Here is a 23,248-nt window from a genome sequence, read left to right as displayed (position 1 = left end):
CAAGCAAACATGGTCTACCTTTCTGGAGCGTTCTTTTTCCTCTCAGGATTCAAAAACGATTACCTTGCAATGCAATGGAATGGAATAGAATGGAAGGGACACATGCCTTTGCCTGATAAGAGGCGGCTTTGAAGGTATTTTGAACATGTAGCAGGTAGCCCCTTTGGCACCAGTGGGGCCTTTGTTCTCATTCGCCCACGGAGGTGAAGCATGTTGCAGAGCATCTGAGCAGCTCTGGCCTGTGGGAAAAGGCCCAACATTGTTAAATTGTTGAAAGTTATGCTGCACGGATTATCTAATCTTAGCTCAACTCAGCCATCGGCTCTCTCGCTAATGCTTTCCAGTGAGGCACCATCAAACCGTTCCTGCTCATGCCTCAGCTCCTGGATTGTTTGCTGATCCCAACTTTTCCCTTGTCCAACAGGCCTGACTCCCAGTCAGCTAAAGAACACCTTTTCTGATCCTCTAGGTCTTTCCCACTTTGTGACAGTTGCATTCCCCGTGCTTGCGAAAGACATTGATAACGTCTTTATCTTTGTACGTTCTGTATCATATTACAATTTGTAATTACCTTTGGGATGTGACAGCTCACATTAGCAGATGAATTCTTTAAGGAAAGCAATTTTTAAAAGTATTTTAAATTCTTCATGTCCTTGACATTTGGTGGAGTTCACTTCCTGGGATATACTAGACCCTTAATACATGTTTGTGGAAAACTGGTGATGTTTTACTTCCTGACACTACAATTAAAAAAATACCTATCTCACTTTTCAAAACCTTAAAAATAATACAAAAAACCTTTTAGCCAAAAATACATTATTTTGTACCAATATTCAGAAGACTTATACAAGTATTATGACATAATTAATTTGCTTGAATTTTTTCATTTCCAATTACAATAACATCCATTTTTTATAATAGAAAAATTATGAATACATATAAAAGGAAAATTAAAATCACAGAGAAAAATAAGTCCAAAAGGATTAAGGACTTGTTTGTGAAGGCAGAAATTTAAGTTAATGTGAGTAAAGTAGTGTGTGATCTTGATTATCTCAAGTAGGAAAGATTTTTTTTTTTTTTTTTTTTTTTGGTGAGATGGAATTTCTCTCTTGTTGCCCAGGCTGGAGTGCATTGGTGCAATCTTGGGTCACTGCAACCTCTGCCTCTCAGATTCAAGCGATTCTCCTGCCTCAGCCTCCCAAGTAGCTGGGATTACAGGCATGAGCCACCACGCCTGGCTAATTTTATATTTTTAGTAGAGATGGGGTTTTACTGTATTGGTCAGACTGGCCTTGAATTCGTAACCTCAGGTGATCCACCTGCCTCGGCCTCCCAAAGTGTTGGGATTACAGAAGTGAGCCATGATGCCTGTCTGAGGAAAGAATTTTTCTGAAGTCAGGAAAACTACGAACTGATGGGAAAAAGTCTGATATGTTCTACTCCGTTAAAATCAAGAATTTCCTTTTTATGCTAAAGACACTATAATGGAAGTGAAAGCCAATTCAAAACTGGAGGAAGATATTCGTACAAACATATTTTACAAAATGTAAATGTGTCTGAATGCAGAAATGACAGAAAGTCAGTTCACTGCAACCCTCCCCACTGCCAAGTGGTGAATTTGCTAAAAGTGGACTAATCAAATGACCGGTGTGCTGGACGTAAGAATTTTCAAAGTCCTCAGCTTCTCTGTGTCTTCCCCATATCAGTTTTGTTTCTGTGATTTGTCACAAATATCTGTTTCATATTTCAAATCCAGGTGCATCAAAAATGCTCAGTGTTGGCCAGGCACAGCGGCTCATGCCTGTAATCCCAGCACTTTGGGAGGCTGAGGTGGGCAGATCACTTGAGTTCAGGGGTTCGAGACCAGCCTGGCCAACATGGCGAAATCCCATCACTATTAAAAACACAAAAATTAGCCGGGCGCAGTGGCGCACGCCTGTAATCCCAGCTACTCAGGAGGCTGAAACAGGAGAATTGCTTGAACCTGGAAGGCGGAGGTTGCGGTGAGCTGAGATTGTGCCACTGCACTCCAGCCTGGGTGACAGAGTGAGTCTCCATTTCCAAAAAGTAAATAAATATAAATGCCCAGTTTTATAGACAGGTGTGTGAGGTTGTCCTGAAATGAAGTTTGCGATCTGTATTTTGGCAGGTTCATGCCTGCCTGGGCCCCGTGTTATTCCCACCTCTGATCTTGCTCTGGTGCCTGCCTCTGCCCCTCCCTTTCCACCCTCGTCCCAGGGACTGCCTTACTCCCCTCTTTGCCCATCTCCAGCACCCCTTCCCCCTCCCTCATCCAGCCCTGTTTCACCCTGGTCCTTCTTTGCTCTGGAGGTTAAAAGAATCTGGTGACTTGTCTTTGGCACAATTTGAAGTTGCGGGACAATAGGTCATTGGGAAAAATGTATTCAGCGAGTTGTTTTTTTGGAAAATTAAATAATGGAAAATCAGTCATTCAGAGATTTGACTTAGAGCCCTGGGGAAAGAGACCTGGAGCCCAGATTACCCAGGTTACCCTTACTGGCCACTAGAAGGCGGCCTTGAGAAAGCAAAGATTTGGACCCTTCAGAAACCAGCTCTTCTTCCACCAAACTTTCTGTAAAAGTGGGTGCCTGAAGCCCGTGGGTTTTACATTAAAAAATGGAATGCAAGGCCAGAAGCGGTGGCTCACGCCTGTAATCCCAGCACTTTGGGAGGCTGAGGCGGGCGGATCACGAGGTCAAGAAATCAAGACCATCCTGGCCAACATGGTGAAACCCCGTCTCTACTAAAAATACAAAAGTTAGCTGGGCGTGGTGGTGCGTACCTGTAGTCTCAGCTACTTTGGAGGCTGAGGCAGAAGAATCGCTTGAACCTGGGAGGCAGAGGTTGCAGTGAGCCGAGATCATGCCACTGCGTCCTAGCCTGGTGATAGAGACTCTGTCTCAAAAAAAAAAAAAAAAAAAAAAATGCAGGTGCTCACCAGATATTGCAGGGTGAGGTAATAGGTGGAATCTGAGACCTAGGACTACCTCATTTAAAAATGTCGTGTAAACAAGAACGGCGAAGGAGGTGGTTTTCTCTTAACAGTGCCCTGCGAAGGTTCCCTGGTGGGGGCAGTGGGTGGATGAGGGGCCCCTATAGCTACAGATGGACAGATGGACAGCACAGCAATCTCCTGCGTCATGTCCACCTTCAGAGTCTTTTCTCGTTTAGTTGGTAACAGGGCTGTTCACTGGCAAGAAGGAGAAGGAAAGGGTTTTAAGAGATTCACAGAAAAACGCAGGGATGATTTAATTTTGTTGAACAGATTTAGAATTCAAATTTGTTAAGAGCTGAACTTTAAAAGTTGCCATTCAGGAGGACAGCAGGCAAGGTTAAGGATGCTCCCTGCAGAGGTGGCTTTCTACCTCTAGCCCCCAGGACCCTCTAGCTACCTTTAGCCCCCAGGACCCGGGATATCAGTGGTCCTGTTGCTGGGTTTCCCAGGGGGAATTCGTTATTCAGGACTTACGACTCTGTAGGTTAAAGGACTTTTATGGTCTTCTGTGATTGTTTTCTTTGTTCTGGCAAATACCCAATCATGATGACGCCTATAAAAAAAGAAAAGAATAATCAGTGTCAAAAAGATCAGACTAAAATTCATGCTTTTCCTTCCTTCATACTTTTTTCTTTCTTTTCCTCACTCCCTTCTTTCTTCCCTCTTTCTACTTCCTTCTTTTTCTTTCTGTTTTTCCTTCCATCTCTTTCTTTGCTTTCTTTTCTCTTTTCTTCTCTTTCCTTTTATTTTCTCTCCTCTTTTTTCCTTTTCAAATGATTTGATTGCTTTTTCCTTACATGCTGGAACATTTTAACTAATCGCGTCTAGTTTTCAATATCATATTTCTCCAAATTACTTCATTCAGATTAAGACTTTTCAGGTTCTGTTTTTTCGTTTGTTTGTTTGGTTGGTTTTTTTTTTTTAGACCGAGTCTTACTCTGTTACCCAAGCTGGAGTACAATGACGGGATCCTGACCCACCACAACTTCTGTCTCCTGGGTTCAAGCAGTTATCCTACATCAGCTTCCTGAGTCGCTGAGATACAGGTGCCCACCACCATGCCCAACTAATTTTTGTGTTTGTATTAGAGACAGGGTTTCACTATGTTGGCCAGGCTGGTCTCGAACTCCAGACCTCAAGTGATTCTCCCTCCTCCGTCTCCCAAAGTGCTAGGATCACAGGTGTGAGCCACCGCGCCTGGCCCAGATTCTCTTTTGAATGCATTCCCGCTGGCCTCTGTGTTTTTAGTAAATTTGGCCCTCTCTGTCTTTGTGATGTCACCAGCCTTTGCAGACCTGGAATGTCCCACTCCTCTCGCAGTGTGGAGCCCAAATACACATCATGTCCTCTTTCTCTTTTCAAGCTTGCAGGGCATCTTTAGACTAGGCTAACTTGAGCTCAGCTCTTGTCTGGACATTGCTGACTGTGTGGAGTGGATTATTCTGGGGTGGAAACGGAGGAGCAGGGAGGGAGGGGCTGAGAGCTGAGGTTTGTGTTGGGGTGGGTGGTCTAAACGCCTGCTGCTTGCATTCAAGGATCTGTTAGTTTCTGCTAGGGTCCCTGTGAAAGCGGCTGGACTTAGATCATTTAGTTGACGTGTTGTCCTGTAACCACCCCATGGGTTCACCCTGCCTGCTGCCCAGGCAGAGCCGATTTATCAAGACAGAGGAATTGCAATGGAGAAAAAGTAATTTATGCAGAAACTGGAGTTTTGTTGTTACGGAAATCAGTCTCCCTGGCATTTGGGATCAGAGGTTTTAAGGATAATTTGGCAGGTATGGACTCAGAAAGTGGGTAGTGCTGACTGGTCAGGTTGAAGATGGAATCACAGGGGGTCAAAGTGAGTTCTTGCTGACTTCTGTTCCCGGGTGGGATCACAGAACTGGTTGAGCCAGATTATCATTCCGGGTGGTGTCATCTGCTGCACCAGAATATAGGGTCTGCAAAATATCTCAAGCACTGATCTTAGGTTTTACTATAGTGATGTTATTCCCGGGAGCAACTGGGAGAGGTCCAGACTCTTGTAGCTGCATGGTCCCTGAACCATGATATCTGACTGTGTAGCTAATTTGTTCCTACAAAGGCAGACTGGTCGCCAGGCAAGAAGGAGTTTTTCTGAAATCTAATGTTGTAGCTAATTTGTTAGTCCTACAAAGGCAGACTGGTCTCCAGGCAAAAAGGGGTTTTTTGGGGGAAAGGGCCATTATCCATTTTCTTTCAGAGTTTAAACTATAAATTCCTTCCCAAGGCTAGCTCGGTTTAGGGGGGCGGGGGAATGAACAAAGACAGTTCAGAGGTTAGAAGGAAGATGGGGGTCCAGGGGTCCATTAGGTCTGATCTCTTTCACTGATATTATTTCCTCAGTTATAATTTTGCAAAGGTGGTTTCGGTGCTGCCTCTCATTACAGGGCCACTTGTTGAGTGAAAGGGTTTCAAAAGATAAAGATACTGCCTTTGATGGGGGTGATGGAGGAGAGAGGCTGAGCCTGACCCCATGTCTCATGCCAGTGAGTGGGGCATCAGGAAAAAGAAGGATATTCTTTAACAATAGAAAGCTGCTAAAAAGCTATGGAATTGGACTGAGAGACCATTAGCAGTTTTTGGAAGAAGAAACCATTTCAGGTTTGCTCCCTGGGAAAGAAAAATATCTTGGGCCCCCAAAATTCACTAAGCTAAAAGGAAAACTCAAGCTGGAAACTGCTTAGGGCCAACCTGCCTCTCATTCTACTCAACCTACCTCCCATTCTATTCAACCTACCTCTCATTCTATTCAATCTGCCTCCCATTCTAGTTAAAGTTATCTCCCTGCTCACTGAGATGAATGCATATCTGATTGCCTCTTTTGGAAAAGCTAATCAGAAACTCAAAATAAGGCAAGTTTCTATCTCACCTATCTGTGACCTGGAAGCCCCTCCCTGCTTCGAGTCTTCTGGCTTTCCTTCAAATTGTCCCATCTTTCCATGCTGAACCAATGTACTTTTCACATATATTGATTGATGTCTTATATCTGCCTAAAATGTATAAAACCAAACTGTGCTCCAACCACCTTGGGCACATGTCGTCAGGACTTCCTGAGGCTGTGTCACGGGTACGCATCCTCCGCCTTGACAAAATAAACTTTCTAAATTAACTGAAACCTGTCTCAAATTTGGGGGGTTCACATACCTAACGAGTCGCATCAGTCAAATCAGTTATAACGCTTTGCTGAGTTAGTTCCCATAAACGTTTTGCAGTTGTATTACCATGTTTGCCATAGTTTTAAGGGAGAAAAACAAGGGCCCGAGCGTTTTAAGTCCTTGTCTAGGTACAGCCGCTGGTGGGTGGTGGAAGAGGAACTGGAACCAAGGCCTTCGCCTTCACCTCTCTGGATGATTTCTAGTCTGTTCAGCTTCAACTGTGACATCCTTTCTGCCCTAAAGCCTTTCAAGTTTCCAGTTGTACCTGACTTCTGTGTTCTCGTACATATATTCTGATTCAGCCCTGAGTCATACTCTAGGCCACAGTTGGAGGCTCTTCAATCCACAGAAGCAGCAAAACCACCTTACGAGAGATGGAGGCAGGCAGAGGCAGCCAAGGAAACCATGCGTGGATGGGCCAGTCAGCCTCCTTCAGGCTGGCCGGCTGGACGAGGTGACTCAGGTGTCCCGTCCACGACACCTCCAAGAGCGAGATGGAGAATGAGGAAGGAGACTGTGATGAGCTGAGTTCTGATTGTATGTCAGGGGCTGGCTGGGCTGGATGAGTGCCACACAAAGGTTATCTCACTGAGTCCTCACACCAGTCCGGGGGGTCCATTTATTCTGCTCACTTTTATACACCCAAGAATGCAAGAATCAGAGAAGTCGAGCAGCTTGTCCGAAGGCCCAGGTCTGTCTGACTTGAGAGTCAGCCTGTGGTTTCCTGCCCCATGTGGGGTTCAGGGTGACCTGCTTTGGTGCTGGGTCATAGTCGCTGGATGAGAGATTCTCTAGTAGCTGGAGGGAGGGGATCTAAGGGGAGCTGGGCTCACAGAGCATGGGGAGGTGAGGAAAAACACACTAGAAGCTCTGGCTCAGGTGGAGGCTGCAACGCCTTGGGGTGAAATGTGTTGTCAACCACGGGATGATGGCTGCCCCGGGACAGAACATCTCTAATCACTGTCTGCCCTGGTTTCTACAAGAGTCACTGGGCTGGTTACGAAGCTATTGTTTCTTAGCCCCAAGCTCCCTACTCAATACCTGCTTTCTGGTGGGGCAGACCTGGGAAGGGCCAGCTCAGCTCTGCCCACAGGGCAGGTAGGGAGTGGGGGAGGCTCTTAGGGAGTGGGGGAGGCTGGTGGGGAGTGGGGGAGGCTGGAGGGGACGTGGGGAAGCTGGTGGGGAAAGGGGAGGCTGATGGGGAGTGGGGAGGCCGGCAGGGAGTAGGGGAAGCTGCCAAGAGCGGGGAGGCTGGCGGGGAGTGGAAAAGCTGGCGGGGAGTAGGGAGGCTGATAGGGAGTGGGGAGGCTGGCGTGGAGGTGGGGATGCTGGCAGGGAGTGGAGAGGCTGGAGGGGATGGGGGAGGCTGGTGGAGAGTGGGGAGGCTGGCGGGGAGTAGGAGAGGCTGAAGGGAGTTGGGGAGGCTGGCGGGGAGTTGGGGAGGCTGGCGGGGAGTGGGGAGGCTGGCGGAGAGGGAGGCTGGTTGGGAGGTGGGAAAGCTGGTGGGGACGGAGGAGGCTGTCGGGGAGTGGAGAGGCTGGTGGGGACGTGGGAGGCTGGTGGGGACGTGGGAGGCTGGCGGGGACAAGGGAGGCTGGCGAGGACGGGCTCCTCCTGTGGCTGCTTCCTGAGGTCTCCACAGTCTGTGAGCAGCCCCCCTACCCTACGTGTACCCCGACCTGGCAGCAGCAGTTTCTTCTTGTGGCAGCAGCTGGATTTGATTTTGCAGTATTTCCAACCTAGAATCAACCTCATAACACCCTGTTGAGACGCAGTAAGGGCCTGTAGGGTGAGGCAGGCGTGTTGCCTGGGTCTGCATCTGTAGTTCTTCCTGCCAGTAGCAGACTGCCTCTAGGCAAGTAGCAGACCCAGAAGCATGATTTACCCCCAGGGGGTGGTCTGTATTTCACCCCTTGTTAGGTTGCTCTCAGTCTGCATGGGAAGTCTGCTGTGAGTAGGACTCTGCTAGACCCAGGGGTACAAAGTGCTCTGAGACACAGGGCTGCTCTGGGCTGCGCTGGGGTCCAGGTGTGAGAGGCGGTAGAAGGCACAGGGTGCGTGTGCAAGCAGAGGATGCTCAGGAGGTTTGGGTGGTTTAAGGGGAGAATGTGTCAACTTAACATAATAGAAAGGGCCAGAAACTAGTTTACAGAGGGTTTATTCAAGGGCAGGGTTTGAAAACGGGACATCTTTGGGAAGCACAGATTCCAAAGAATGGAAGTCAGTGTTACCAAGTGTAGAGATTTGGGATTGCTTTATATAAACAAAGGTTAGGGGAAGTTCACAGAATTTCAAAGTCTGTGTAAGGCTTAATGCATAGTTCCAATGATCTGATTACTTGAAGGGGGCCTCTTTTGGAAAGGTACATGTAACATTCCACACTGCCATCTAGGCTGAGTTAGGGTCAGGACTCTTAAAGAGGTGGTTAATCTGTAACAAAGGTCTGTGATTAGAAGGCAGAGGTCTGGTCTCTGGTGTTTCCTATTCATTACAGAACAAGAAGAATGAGGAAGAGTTAAGCTGTAATCCAAGCAACAGAATTGCAAAACATGTTCCATGACCCAGATCATAGCCACACCTCTCTCAAGGCTTGAAGAGTCCTGGAAGTTCCAACAGCTTTTAAATTTAATTTATTTTCACAAGTGCAAATATATATTTGAATATCCTGGCTAGGAAATGTCCAGGAATGCCTGGAGCATATATTTTAGAATACTCTGTAAGACTAATTAACAGGGGAGAAATGCTCAGAACGGGTTTGGAGGCACGGGTTGGAGGACAGAGAGCCATGCCCAGAGCAGAAGGAAAGTGGGAGCTGGAGTGCTGCCTGGAAGGGCGCAGAGGGGAGGAGCTCTTAGCGAAGGAGGTGAAATGGGATGTGAGGTTTATGGGATTTAAGACACCATGAGAAAGTTAAGCTTTGCCCAGTAGGGCTCCATGGGGAGCCAGAGTGGTCACTGTGGTGACTGCTGCCTTGAACAAATGGTGGGCGAGTTCGTTAAAGGTGGGAGTTGAGCTTATCTAGCCAGGGATATTAGCCAGTATGTGAAAGCCAGGTGAAAATTCAATGTGTTTATGGTTGCAATGTGTGTTTCTAAACCAAGTCTACCGTGCCCAGCAAAGTGGCATCAGAGACTTTAGACAGAATGCCCCACAGGCGTGGGGTGGGGAGGGAACCCCGCTGGCACCAAGCGTGGGTGCTTACTGTGTGCTGAGAGTAAGTGGGGTTCTGCCTGGGGGGAAAGCTATCTTTAGAGTCCCTTACAGGAGACCTGTTTTTGTGACTTGTCTGAAACAGACCAGTCAGGTCAGACTTGACTAAGTCCAGGAGCAATCATTTTGGCAAGTGTTCCCGCGTGTTTATCAGTGAGCCTGGTTTTTAGAAAACAGCCAAACAAAACTGAAACAAAAACAAAATCAGAAACCCAATTAAGCAAGACCCTTTACTTACCTCTGTAGGTGTCTGGTCTGTACGGGTAGAATGAGTCCAGGGAGCTGGGAGGGAGCAGTGATGACACCTCTCTGCATGGCTGGTCTGATGTCAGTTACAATAATCAAACACGGGCCGGGCACAGTGGCTCACGCCTATAATCCCAGCACTTTGGGAGTCCGAGGAGGGTGGATCATAAGATCAAGAGATCGAGACCGTCCTGGCCAACATGGTGAAACCCTGTCTCTACTAAAAATACAAAAATTAGCTGGGCATGATGACAGACGCATGTGATCCCAGGTGCTCGGGAGGCTGAGCCAGGAGAATCGCTTGAACCTTGGAGGAGGAGGTTGTAGTGAGCTGAGATCGTGCCATTGCACTCTAGCCTGGTGACAGAGCAAGACTCCATCTCAAAAAAAAAAACACAAAAATAATAATAATAACCAAACACACAGCAGGACCCTTGGCCAGCTGGGGAGGGGGCCAGTATGGGCGTGTCTTCTGGGGCCAGCCTAGGAGAAAGTGCTTTTCCTGGGTGTGTGCCCAGGTCACCTGGCTGTGGGGCATGCTTCAAGGAATGGGTCTGCCAGGTCACAGTGTTCCTGGACCAAACTGTGGGTCAGGCTGCTATTTCTTGTGGCCTCATAACGAGATGCAGATGAACTGGGGAGGAAGAGAGTTTTTATTTCTGTAACCAGTTACAGGAAGAAGGCCTGGAAATGATAAGCAGACCAACTCAAAATTACACAATTTTCCAGAGCTTATATACCTTCTAAACTATATATCTACATGTAAGTGTGCATTCATCTAAAGACATAAGTGACTGACTTCTTTTAATCTATAACTAAGGTCTCAGTCCTGAAGACTTTCTTGTGGACCCTCAGTAAGTTTACTTAATCTAGTTGGCTCTAGGTGGTGGGGTGATCACCCTTATCTTGTCTCCTGATGAATCTTAAAGGTTTGGGGAGTTCCTTTAGTCCCCAACAAACTTGTCTGTGGAGGCCTGGGGAGTTTATTCAGACCCCCAATAAAACTTGTTTAAACTTAAAGGTCCTGTTAAGAATCCCTTCATTATCTTGTCATGCTTCAAGGCCCACAAAAAACCTAGAGAAAACTTTTGGTGGTCTCTTTGTTACGTTCCAGCCTTTGTATAAGGGCACTGGCTCAATTAGCTTTAATGTTTAATGTAGCTACTCAATCAGTGCTGGGACAGTTGTAATGGAGGCCTACATTAGTGAGACCTGGCCCACCACAACAGGGCAGCAAGGGAGGCAGGGGAGAACCAGGTAAGGTGAGGATGAGGTGGGGGGTCAGTCCCCAGCCCCACGGTGGACCTCTGGTCCTCCTGCACCTGGGCGAGCTCCAGCGAGAGCTATGTGGCTTTCCTCTAGAGAACAGCCTGTCTCCCATCGTGTTATGGGAGTCTTCTCCTCCTCTTCCAGGTGTTGTGGATAATGACCAGCAGGGTGATCCCCAGTGGGCACCAGTGTATTTGCCTGTCAACAAGGGAACAAGTGAATGAAGTCCCTGTGTGGTTCACGGAGGGGGAAGATCAGGTTTCACTTGTAAAGAATGGCGGATGCCTGCACTTGGAGACTATGGTAGTGAACGTGGAGGGCTGCACCCTGTCTAGGCAGCAACAGGGTCTTTAGTCTGCACACGTTTGGTTAAAACATTCTACACTGTTCATTTTTCAGAAAGGAGTCTTCCTTTAGGTGGATGAGACACTGTTAGAGGGAGTCACTCTGAGTTCTGAGTCACTTTTCAGTCTGGGCTGGTTGGAAGAACTTGGGTTCAATCTCAGCATTCAGGTTTGACATGTTCTGGGCAAGGACTGCTCTAAATGGAAACTTTTCCCTTTCCATTCGCTAAGGATGTGAAGAACCCAGCAGCCTTTCCTGAGGCTGTGTCTTCTCTGCACAGCATCTCCTAAGGCCATTCTAAAACACCTCTCCATGGATCTTAAAGCACCCCATTTTTCCCTTAGGAGGGGGAGTTCTGCAGCTCCTTAATCTAAAGCCAGATGGATGCAGCTAACAGAGAAGAGAGAACTCCAAGCTGCCCCCATGGTGAATAGTCTGGGCCCAGCATGGTGCGGTCCTTAAAGAGGACCATGGTGGACAGATGAAGCCACCAGGGCACTGTGTGTACAGAAACAGCAGGAATCAAAATGGCATATACCCAATGAGTGCAATGCTGAAAAAAAAAATTTATGTGCCAACTCAGATTGGAGAAGTATACTGGGAAAATAGGCCAATAGTAGATTTGATTGGAAGAGAAGTATTTTGAGCAATTTTTGTTATAGCACTGTTTTGTATTTTGACTGATTGTGACAAGAGTATATTTTTCTGCTGATATTTGTGGGTTCTCGGGCTTTGGTGGCATACAGCAACCTTGATCAAAAATGTAAATGGTATAAGAAGTTAGTGAATCATCTTTCATGCCTGTCCAGAACAGAACAAAGGGGCACCCACACGACAGCTCACTAAATTTCTTTTAAAAACCTGTTGTCTTCCAAGATTTGGGACTAATAATAAAAAAGCCTCAGGTGGGCTTTTGTTCATAAATTACCATCAGTCTGTGATCTAACAGAGGAGATAAAAAGGCAGGGGAATAGGTATTTCTCCCAAGCCTTTTTATTATTATGGTTTTAAAAACTATTATTTTTCAATATTTTGGATACTTCATGTATTTTCAGAAGAAAGCAGCCGTGAACAAGTGTATGCATATTGAGAGTTAACTAGAAACATCCATTTTCATGGACGTTTTCCTTCTAAACTTTGGACAAAATCAGTTCTATCCCCTAAACCAGAGGTTGGAAAACAGTGACCCTTGGTCAGATCTGGCTTGCTGCCTGTTCTTTTGAACACAGTTTTATCGAAGCACAGCGACTGCCATTTACTTATGTTTCAGGCAAGGATTCTTTCACTCTGCAGTGGCAGAGTTTAGTACTTGCGACAGATGGGATATGACTCACAGAATTGAAAATATTTATTATCTGACCCCTTAGAAATATTTGCCAACCCATGTGCTGAACCACTGACATTGCCATCTAATCCCATGTGGCAACCACTGGAGTTAGATCTGTGGTTTAATCTCCTCCTGGCCAGTAATAAAAGTGTAATCAGGGTCCATTGATATAGGAAGAATTTTTTTTTTTTTTTTTGACAGAGTCTTGCTCTATCGCCCAGGCTGGAGTGCAATGGCACAATCGTAGCTCACTGCAACCTCTGCCACCTGGGCTCAAACAGTTCTCCTGCCTCAGCCTCCCAAGTAGCTGGGATTACAGGCGCCTGCCACCAGGCCGGGCAATTTTTTTTTTTTTTTTTTTTTTTCAGTACAGATGGGGTTTCGCCATGTTCGCCAGGCTTGTCTTGAACTCCTGACCTCCGGTGATCCACCCTCCTTGGCCTCCCAAAGTGCTGGGATTACAGGTGTGAGCCACCACACCCGGCCAGGAAGACTGTTCAATATAGGGGAAACACGAGGCCACGTGCTGGCTGTTTTGTCTCTTGTCTCTCTTTTTCAACAGTCATGCTCCTTCTTTTTCATGATGGCATCGGTTTCTTGGAGAAACGAGGTTATTTTTCCTGTAGAATGTCTCACACTCTGGATTTGACCCACTGCTTCCTGTGCTGTTGTTTCGCTTGTTTCTGAAAGTCCTGTATTTTCTGTAAACTAGTAGTTAGATCTAGAAACTCAATTAGTTTCAGGTTCCATTTCTTTGGGCAAGAACAGTTCATGGGTGGTGCTGTGTAATTCTTATTACATCACAACAGGAAATCCATTAATGTCTGGTTGTCTCAGTTTTAGGGAGGTTAAGACTGATGATCGAGTCCACCCTTAACCCTCGCTTATCAAATTCCCTACCAAGCTCTTCACCAAATGGTTCTAAAATAATCCATTGATGATTGCTTTAGACCTTAGTTTCATCCAGTGTTGCAATATGGTGATTTTATTATTCTATCATCTCTTTTTCATTTATTAGTTGGGCAAATTCTATAAAGAAGGCATTTCCTTAACTATTGTTCACCCTAAAACACAGTTTGTACTGAAAATGCAGAATAAATTTCTGGAGTGATAAGTTGGTGCTGTAATAAGCTTTAATTATAAATGAAACTATTTAATTCTCATCATGAACTCATGGATGTTTATATATTTGTGTGCGTCAATCAATTGTCATCATTAGTCGCTGCAATTAGGAAAAATGTCTCATCTGTGGCCGTTGGGCTCCCGTTCGATTTGGAGCTGGTGTTCTTTTGGTGTGACCCTCAGTCTTTGAGAGGTCTTCTTTCTAGCACAACAAAATAACTGAGGCTTGTCTTATACATCTTATGTTCCAGACTTGGAGGCTGCCATTTCTCCAAGTAGTCCTGGAGATTCTCAAATGCTAAAGTTAACCAACACACTGCCCTAAGACCAGAAAGGAGAAAAAATGGAAGTTCTGGGTTCTGCCAAAGGACTGTCTCACTGAGCAGACTGCTGAGATCTCTGAATTATGTGGACCCTGAGAATCAGTCACGTGTTGGGGCCAGCGTGGTGGCTCATGCCTGTAATCCCAGCACTTCGGCATTTTGGGAGGCCAAGGCGGGTGGATCACCTGTGGTCAGGAGTTAGAGACCAGCCTGGTCAACATGGTGAAACCCTGTCTCTAGTAAAAACAAAAACAAACCCCCAAAATTAACTAGGTGTGGTGGCGGGCACCCGTAATCCCAGCTACTCAGAGGCTGAGGCAGGAGAACTGCTTGGGCCCGAGACAGAGGTTGCAGTGAGCCGACATTTTGCCCCTGCACTTCAGCCTGGGCGACAAGAGTGAAACACCATCTCAAAAAAAAAAAAAAAAAAAAAAAAAAAAAGTCACGTGTTGGTTTGCGGATCAAAGTGGAGGTGACATCACTCAAGCCTAGGTCATCACTCTCCTGTTCCAGGCAGGCTTTGTGTTTCGACCTGTCTCACATTCCAACCCATGCACCCTAACCCCCTACTTCTTTACCTCTTCCAATTGAGACACAAGATTCGTTCTGGCCCAAAGGAGGTATACTTCAAAAACAATTTTCCTTTATTAAAAGAATGCTTATAAAAAGTTCCTTTCCCTTCTGCATCGTTTCTTCTGGTCACTCCCAGCTCACTTGCAGCACTTGGCCTTTCCTTGGTAACAGGTGCCTTGAATTTTGGTATAGATTGGGCAGGCAGAATAGAGACATTGCCCTCCACTCCTGACGCAGTTGTAATGGTCAGATCTGTGGCCAAGACCTGTGAGAAAGTTATCACCTGTAAGGAGGGAACAGAGACACTTCAGACTCATGGCTTGTAGCTGCAACGATTTGAGAACATCTCGTGAAAGTAGAACAAATAACTGCAAAACATTAGAGAGTCTTCCCTTCCAAGAAATTTGCACATGGTTGATCTTTGGGGCTACTCATGAAATGAGGTGTCTGAAGAGCTTACTCAGTCCGGGGCTATGCCAGCTGTGGCCAAATGCAAGCCAAGGAATGAACAGTGGGGTTCTGAGTGGGGTTTTCTTATGCTGAGAGATTTTAAGTGTGCAGGGAATTCAAGTTATTTTTCCATACAAATTTTTTTCCTTGTGTCAACACACCCCAAAATCACATCCTGTGTTTTAGAAATGTGGAAGCAGGTGGCAGTCTTCAAACACAGCCTACACTTCCCTCCTTCCATGCCTTCAGCTACACTGTTCCCTCTGCCTTGAATCCTGGCTCCCCCACTTCCCACATCACTATTTCAGCTGAAATCTAGGATCCTTTCATGTCAGGCTGAAATTATGGTTACTCTCTAAAACTTTCATAGTTTTTTTTTCTACTTGGACTTTATTTTGCCCTTTTCCCAGCATCCCAGATCTCATAAATAGAGACAGTACTCTGGACTAGCCTTCTATTCCATGCAACAGGGAACAGTTGCCTGTGATATCCCTGGCCAGGGACCAGCAGGCCATCATTTTGCGTGCCTCCACTGGTTGGCATTTTGGACTGAACTGAATCCCCTGGGAAAAGAATTCCTGTGTTGAAGCCCTAACAGTGCCTCAGAAGGTGATTTTATTTGGAGAGAGAAACTTTAAAGAAGTAATTCAAGTTAAACATGGTCATTGGGCTGTGCTCTGATCCATATGACTTGCATCCTTATAAGAAGAGATTGGGACAGACACACACAGAGGAAAGACCATGTGAGTACCCAGGGAGGAGGCGGCCGTCTACTAGCCAAGGAGAGAGACCTGAGAAGAAGCCAACCCTGCTGCTACCTTGATCGCAGACTTCCCGCCTCCAGGACTGTGAGGAAATACATTTCTGTTGTTTAAACTGCCTGGTCTGTTTATGGGCAGTTTAAACCATAAACCTGGTAGCCTGAGCAGACTAATACAAGAGGCCATCGCCACTCTAGGAGACAGTACATTCTCATGTCGCAGATCTCTGTTGGAAAGATGGCTTTCACACTGATGGAAATTGTCCCGTCAGTAACTTCCATCCAGCGGCTATTTTTCTACTTCTTGCAGTAATTCCACTTTTGAAAAACTCTTCTCATTGTCCTCAATGCCTGGTTTCTGGGCCCTTCCCAAACCTCTTCATTCTCCTGTGGATGTGTTTAAGTTGGCCAATACACTTCCCAATGTTCGAAGCCTGGTATCAATACAGAGTCCCTTCAATGTGTTCCACCAACCAAGGTAAATAAAGGCTTCATTTCTCTCATTTTGTTCACTACAAAGCAGCACCATCCAATATGGCAGCCACGTGCTCCCTGTGGAAGTTCTCATTTAGGTTAATTGAAATCACCCTACCCGTGTTGCAAGTGCTCACTAGCCCTATGTGGCTAGCGGGTGCTGCATTCATCGAACAGCAGATACAGAATCTTTTTGCCACCACAGAACGTTCTATTGAACTTCATTTCAGTAGACAGGACTCTGTATTGATACCAGGCTTCAAACGTTGGGGAGTCTATTGACGAACTTAAACACATCCACAGGAGAATGAAGAGGTTTGGGAAGGGCCCAGAAACCAGGCCTTGAGGACAATGAGAAAAGAAGAGTTTTTTTGTGTTGCTGTGGAGATGGAAGGGAATTGAGACGCTGTCTGGTTCTCCCATCCCAGTACTCAGGGAACCACCTTGGGCCAAGGCCACTCATTTGTTCCCACAAAACACAGTCTCTTGATTGCAAGCTTATATTCGTTTTCTCTGATTGATTCCTAATGAGGCTGTGTGAGATTGTACTATGTTTTAATAATCTCACCATAATGTTGACTTCAAGTAAGATCATCACCAGCTAGACTCTGCCAAAGTCTCCACTTTCCACTTTAGTCTCCCTGCACTGGAGGCTCCCAGTGCTGGAAAGATACTTAGAGGATGCCTACTCCAACCCACGCTGCAAGATGGAACCTCTCCAAGTGATTGTCTGTTATTAGAGAGATCAACTGAGTGTATAAATTTGAAAGCACTTTGAAATCATGAAGGTTTACACATCCTTGTTCTTGATTGTTCTTCTCAGTAATCAAATTGTTTGGTATATATATGCTGAGTAAGCAGAGGAGGCCCAAATTTAATATGGGTGTAGCTTTTTAGAGCCAAGATGGACTTCAGAACTCAATTAATTCAACCTTTCTGTAATCCTCTCCCCAGATGAAGGAACAAGGTTCAGTGATGTCCCCAGAACATGTGGCTGGTCAAAGACCAACCCCGGACCAGAATGGATGCCTCCTGATCTCACTTCAGTTCTCATTCCACTTCACCACACTGCTGGTTGACTGTGGTGTCATGGTGCATAACCAGAACTAATTTCTAGCATTACCTTCCAAGATCTAGTACATTATGGGACACAAAAGGAATTGCAGCAAAGTTAGTGTGAGGGTACTGTGGTTACATTCTGTGTTCCACAACTAATCTACTGTGTGATCTTCTGCAAACCACTCAACCTCTCTAGGCAGCAGCTTCTCAAATTTAAAATGGAAGAGACTATGCAGCCATAAAAAAGAATGAAAGTGTGTCCTTTGCAGCAACTCGGATGCAGTTGGAGGCCAATATCCTAAGCAAATTAACACAGGAAAAGAAAGCCAAATACCACATGTTCTCAGTTATAAGTGGGGGCTGAACACTGAGACACTGGGGGCTACTAGAGGGGAAAGGAGGCAGGGGAGTGAGGAAAACTAACTGTGGGGTGCTATGCTCATTATGTGGGTGACAAGATCATATTCCAATCCTCAGCATCTGAGTGGGTCTGGGTTGGGGCTGATAATTTGCATTTTAAAACAAGCTCCCCGGTGACACTGAAGCTTCTGGTCCAGAGGCCATACTTTTAGAACCTTTGGTCTGGAATATTGAGGTTCCTTCCTTTTGGAGCAGTCTATGCTGCTTTCAGTCTAGGGGCCTTTTAAAAGCACTTGCCTTTACCATTTTCATGACGTTTGCCTTCCCCCTTGTGTTAGATATCGCTGTGCATGTGTCTGTTTCTCTTACATGCTTCTTAAGGATGTTTGTGTAATCTAAATGCTTCTGAAGTTTTTTGTTTTCCAATAATTGTGGACCAGGCAGCCCATAAAGAACAGCTAGAATATCTGACACACACACACACACACACACACACACACACACACAGACACACGCACATGTGCACTTTGTAGGTATTAGAGAACCAACAGTAAAGAATTGCTAGGTCAAGATTTGAGAGAAAGACAGAAACAAAAGCAGGAACATCACATCCTACTAAGATAAAAAAGTTATTATGAAGGCATGAAACATTTTGAAATAAGGAAGACCTAAATGAGTGGAAATGCTCTGTTTAAACATTTGAAGATTACTTTTTTGAAAAATTAATCTTCTGGTTCAACGAAATACCATGGGAATCCCAAGAGGTTCTAATTTGACAAGGTGATTGTAAATTTTATTTGGAAATTCAAAGGGCCAAGAATAGCCAAGACACATTTGGAAAAAAGGTGAGAGATCTTGCTTTACTGTATTTCAAGACTAAGTATAGAGCCACTGTAATTAAGGCAGTGTGCTGACGGCACAAGGACAGAAAAATGTCCAAATGGAATAAGATAAAGAGTATAGAAAGAGGCTCATGCATACGTGGAGAATTGATGTAGAATAGTAGTGGCTCAGCAGAATGTTGGGGAAAAATACTCTTATCAACAGTTGGTTCTGGGTTGGGCATGGTGGCTCATGGCTGTAATCCCAGCAGTTTGGGAGGCAGAGATGGGCAGATAACTTGAGGTCAGGTGTTTGATACCAGCCTGGCCAACATGGTGAAACCTGGTCTCTACTAAAAATACAAAAATTAGCCAGGTGTGGTGACGGGCGCCTGTAATCCCAGCCACTTGGGAGGCTGAGGCAGGAGAATCCCTTGAACCCGGGAGGGGGAGGTTGCGGTTAGCTAAGATCGTGCCACTGCACTACAGCCTGGGTGACAGAGTGAGACTCAGTCTCAAAAAAAAAGTTGGTTCTGGACAATCAGATATTCATATTGGGGGAAAAAAATAACTTGACCCTTACTTCATACCGAAGACACACACACACACACACACACACACACACACACACACCCCATTGCCGGATGGATTATAAGCCTAAATGTAAAAAGAAAAAGGATAAGATTTTAGAAGACAATATTGGGGACTATCTTCATGTCTTTGATGTAAAGAAAGTCTTTTTAAACAAGATACAAAGTGCAGTAACCTTAGGGAAAAAGACGTGACACATTTGACTACATTGAAATCATGATAAAAGCCTCTGCTCCGGGAAAGTTCCCATTAAGAGAGTGGAAAATCAAAGCACAAAGCAAGAGAAGATATTTGTAATGTATATAATTGACAAAAGGCTTGCATAGAAAATACATAAAGAACTACAAACCAATAAGAAAAGACAGATAATCCGATAGAAAACATGGGCAAAAGACAAACAGGTGTTTTACAAAAAATAACTCAGCTGCCTGTAACTATATATAAAAGGGCCCAACTTATTATGTATCAGGGAAATGCAAATTAAGACTCCAATGAGCTATTGCTACACTCAGCAGTGGCTAAAATTTAAAACTAATTGATGTTATCAAATGTTGGCAAGGATACAGAGCAAGAGGAACCCTTATTCACTGCTTGTGGGAGTGCAAATTCGTGTAAACAACTTTGGAAAACAGTTTGGCATTGTCCAATACAATTGAATATATGCATATCCTGTGATCCAGTGATGCAACTTTTCAGCATGTAGAAATAGAGGCATAAGGGCAGCTACTGGCCAATAGAAGTGTGTGCCCAAACCAAGCTGTACTATTCAACCTGAATATTAGTGTGGCAAAGTATAAAGAATATGAAAAGTTATCACCATGAAAGTCAAGTGAGTGATTGTTCTTGGGGGAAGGAGGAAGTTGTGACTGGGAAGCCTCGAGAATAGCTTCTCATAATTCAATTTAGATATAATAGACTGAAAACAAAAATTCTTTATGTTAACAAAGTGCCTTTGAAACCCTTTTGAGTTTGGACTGAACCACCGTAAGAAAGAAATTTCTCACTGCTACTCAGTAAAAACATATGCACACACCCCAAACTGAAATATGGGTATAATTAAACAGCATCTACTTTTACTACATGGCACGAAGTAATATTTTCTATTCCTTTAAAAAAACATGGGCCAGGCACGGTGGCTCATGGCTGTAATCCCAGCACTTTGGGAGGTGGAGGCGGGCGGACCATGAGGTCGGGAGTTCAAGACCAGTATGACAAACATGGTGAAACCCCGTCTCTACTAAAAAATACAAAAATTAGCCAGGCTTGGTGGCATGCACCTGTAATCCCAGCTCTTCAGGAGGCTGAGGCAGGAGAATTGCTTGAACCCAGGAGGTGGAAGTTGCAGTGAGCTGAGATTGTGCCATTGCACTCCAGCCTGGGTGACAGAGCAAGACTCCATCTCAGAAAAACAAAACAAAACAAAAAACATGGTAGGCTGGGTGGAGTGGCTCAGGCCTATAATCCCAAAACTTTGGGAGTCTGAAGTAGGAGGATCGCTGGTGCCCAGGAGTTTGAGACCAGCCTGGGAAACACACTAAGACCTTATCTCTACCAAAAAATAAAAATAAAAAAATTAGCCAGGTGTGGTGGTGCATGCCTGTAGTCACAGTTTCTTGGGAGGCTGAGGTGGGAGGATGGCCTGAGCTCAGGAGGCAGAGGCTGCAGTGAGGCAAGATCATACCACTGCACTCCAGCCTGTGTGACAGAGTGAGACCCTGTCTCAAAAATAACAAAGCAAAACCAAAAACCAAAAACCAAAAAAAAAAAAAAAAAACCCATGGTAGCAACTGGCAGCATGAAAAGTTCTGCATTTAGAATGCTTTCATACTCAGCTTTCAGATGGAAAAACTGAGGCATAATTGGAATAAATTAAGCTTATCTATTGGATAAAGTGATGGCCTAGAGAAACTTACAATAGGATCTTACAGAGACTTTCTGAACTGGAGTGCTTTCAGGACCATCTGTCCCAGCCCTTCATTCTGCAGATGAATAAACCAAGGCTTAGCACCACGTGATTTGTGTGATCAAGGGATAGGGCTGGGATAAAGCATGTCCCCGATTCCTCCTGCACGTCCCACCGTCATGTTATAGCTGCTTTGGCCCAGAGAAGCTGACATACACCGGGCTCACAGAAAGCCCCCTCCTATTGACTGGGGAGCCCCCTAGCATGGAGAACGTGGATGCATTTCTCAGGAGAGGGAGAGGACCGCCTGTGGACACTCCCTGCCTGCGCATGAGGTGAATCCAAGGCACCGGCTGAGCTGGCCTGGTGGGTGGGGCGGCAGCACCTCACCTGTACCAGGGCACCCCAGGAGGCTGCACCCAGTGACCTGAGCTGAGGATAGGGATGGCCCCTCTCTCTGCATAGGAAGCTGGCCTCTCAGTGTGGGGAGCCGTCTTGCAGGGGAAGCAGCTATCTCATCCACATAGGATACCGTCTACGTGTCCAGCACAAGGATGCAGGCAGCTGCCTGTGACAAGCCCCATGACCCTGCCAGGCTCACTCCTTGGCAGCTCACAGACCCTGAAGGCTTGGCAGGGCTTGCCTGCTGCCTTCTGCCAACTGCAGGCCACTTACCCCGGGATGCTTTCCTGCTGCTTGTCCCTCATCCCTTGGGACACGGAGGCAGCCATCCGAGGCTCACATCAGCCCCAGTGTCCCCAGCCCTGGGGATGGGAAACAAGCAGGTACCAGAGCTTACCTGAGGCCATCTCAGACAAAAGTAAGCAGAGAGTAAACAGCAGAAGGTAGGAAGTTCTCATGGCGACTGGCAGGCAACACCCAGGATTTCAGGAACTGGGGAGCGGCTGGCTCCTTTGGAGGCTGAGCTGACAGAGGCTTCCAGAGGCTGGAGCGTCACTGTATTTATAAGACTGGTGGATTGCACAACCGCGGCGACGGAACTGAAGGGAGGTGCCACAGTCAAGGGTGAACTTCTAATCGCTAACCCCTGGTGTCATTTGCCCTGAGCAGTCGGCAGTCACATGGCACATTGTCTCCATCTGGCTGCCGCTGGATTTAGCTTTCAGCCTGGAGCCCTGGTGCCAGCTCCTCCTGTTTGGTTTTCTAGGTTAGGCAGTTCTGATGGGGTTTCTGGAAAAGGCAGTTCACACTGGAATCCCTCCTCTGGATCCCGTGGAGGAGAGCCACAGGGAAGCTCTGAGCAGGGGGCCACTCGGCTCTAGGCTGGTGTTGGATTCTGTAGTTTGATTGTCTTCCTGCAAGACAACCTCGAACTTCACCCTCTGCCCTTGCAAAAGGGGAGCTGGTTGTAATGAAGCTTCTTCCTCTGGCCAAGGCTACCTTCTCACCTCTCCCCTTATGCAGAACACTCTCCTCGATGGACCAACCTTTCTCTTTTCCCACTAGACGTGTTCCTGGGACATTTCCAAAGGGCATTTCTCAGAAAGTGAGCCCCCCAGTGTGGCCCTTGGAGGTCGAGGGTCTGGTCCAGCCTGGGCCCACCCTGCAGAGCTACAACTGCCAGACTGGGGTGCTGTTAGCGACTCTCCAAGTATCCCTCAGGTTTTCCTTGATTCTAAAGATTTAAGAAACATTTTATTTATTATTGATTTTCACTGTAATTCTGCAAGCAGCTTTCCTGATGTCTCAGTGGCTTATTTGCAAGCAGCAGATGCTGGCTCTCACTGACCAAGGAAGGGAAGAGTTTATTCGGAGGATATCAGGGTTGGCGGGGGGCGGTGGCATTGCTGGAGAACCCAGCTTGAGGCTCAGTTTCCAGGAATGACATCCACCCTACCCTGTCACGGTGGTCTGATGAGAACCCCATGCTGCAGCCACATAGCATGAGACACCTGGAGCGGACTGACCCTCAGCCACTCCACCCCTGGCAGAACGCCGTTCTGCACCCAAACATGCACCTGCCATATACTCCCACTGCACCCCTGCCAGAGAAAGACAGAGACCCAGAAAGAAGGACAGACAAACAGAAACAGAGAAAGACAAAGAGACAGAGACATGCAGAGAGACAGTAGAGAGACACGGAGAAACAGAGACATAGAAACAGAGATAGATGGAAATAGAGTTAGAGATAGAGAGAAATAGATTCAGAGAGACAGAAAGAAATAGAAAGATGCAGTGGGATCCTGTAGCTAGCTCATTGAG

General features: G+C 46.1%; 1 protein-coding gene across 1 annotated transcript; it reads right to left on the bottom strand.

The window, feature by feature from the left end:
* Positions 1-14,641: 14,641 nt before the first annotated feature.
* DEFB1 (defensin beta 1) lies at positions 14,642-22,026 on the bottom strand. The gene is made up of 2 exons (XM_003271413.4): positions 21,825-22,026; positions 14,642-14,890 (listed from the first exon to the last, which is right to left on the bottom strand). The coding sequence occupies exons 1-2, from the start codon at positions 21,883-21,885 to the stop codon at positions 14,745-14,747; spliced, it is 207 nt and encodes a 68-aa protein (XP_003271461.1). The 5' UTR covers positions 21,886-22,026; the 3' UTR covers positions 14,642-14,744.
* Positions 22,027-23,248: the final 1,222 nt, after the last annotated feature.

Source organism: Nomascus leucogenys, chromosome 4 (assembly GCF_006542625.1).
Source record: "Nomascus leucogenys isolate Asia chromosome 4, Asia_NLE_v1, whole genome shotgun sequence".
Taxonomy (NCBI): Eukaryota; Metazoa; Chordata; class Mammalia; order Primates; family Hylobatidae; genus Nomascus; species Nomascus leucogenys.
Note: the sequence above shows the minus strand (reverse complement) of the source record. Positions and strands in the feature narration are given on the sequence as shown.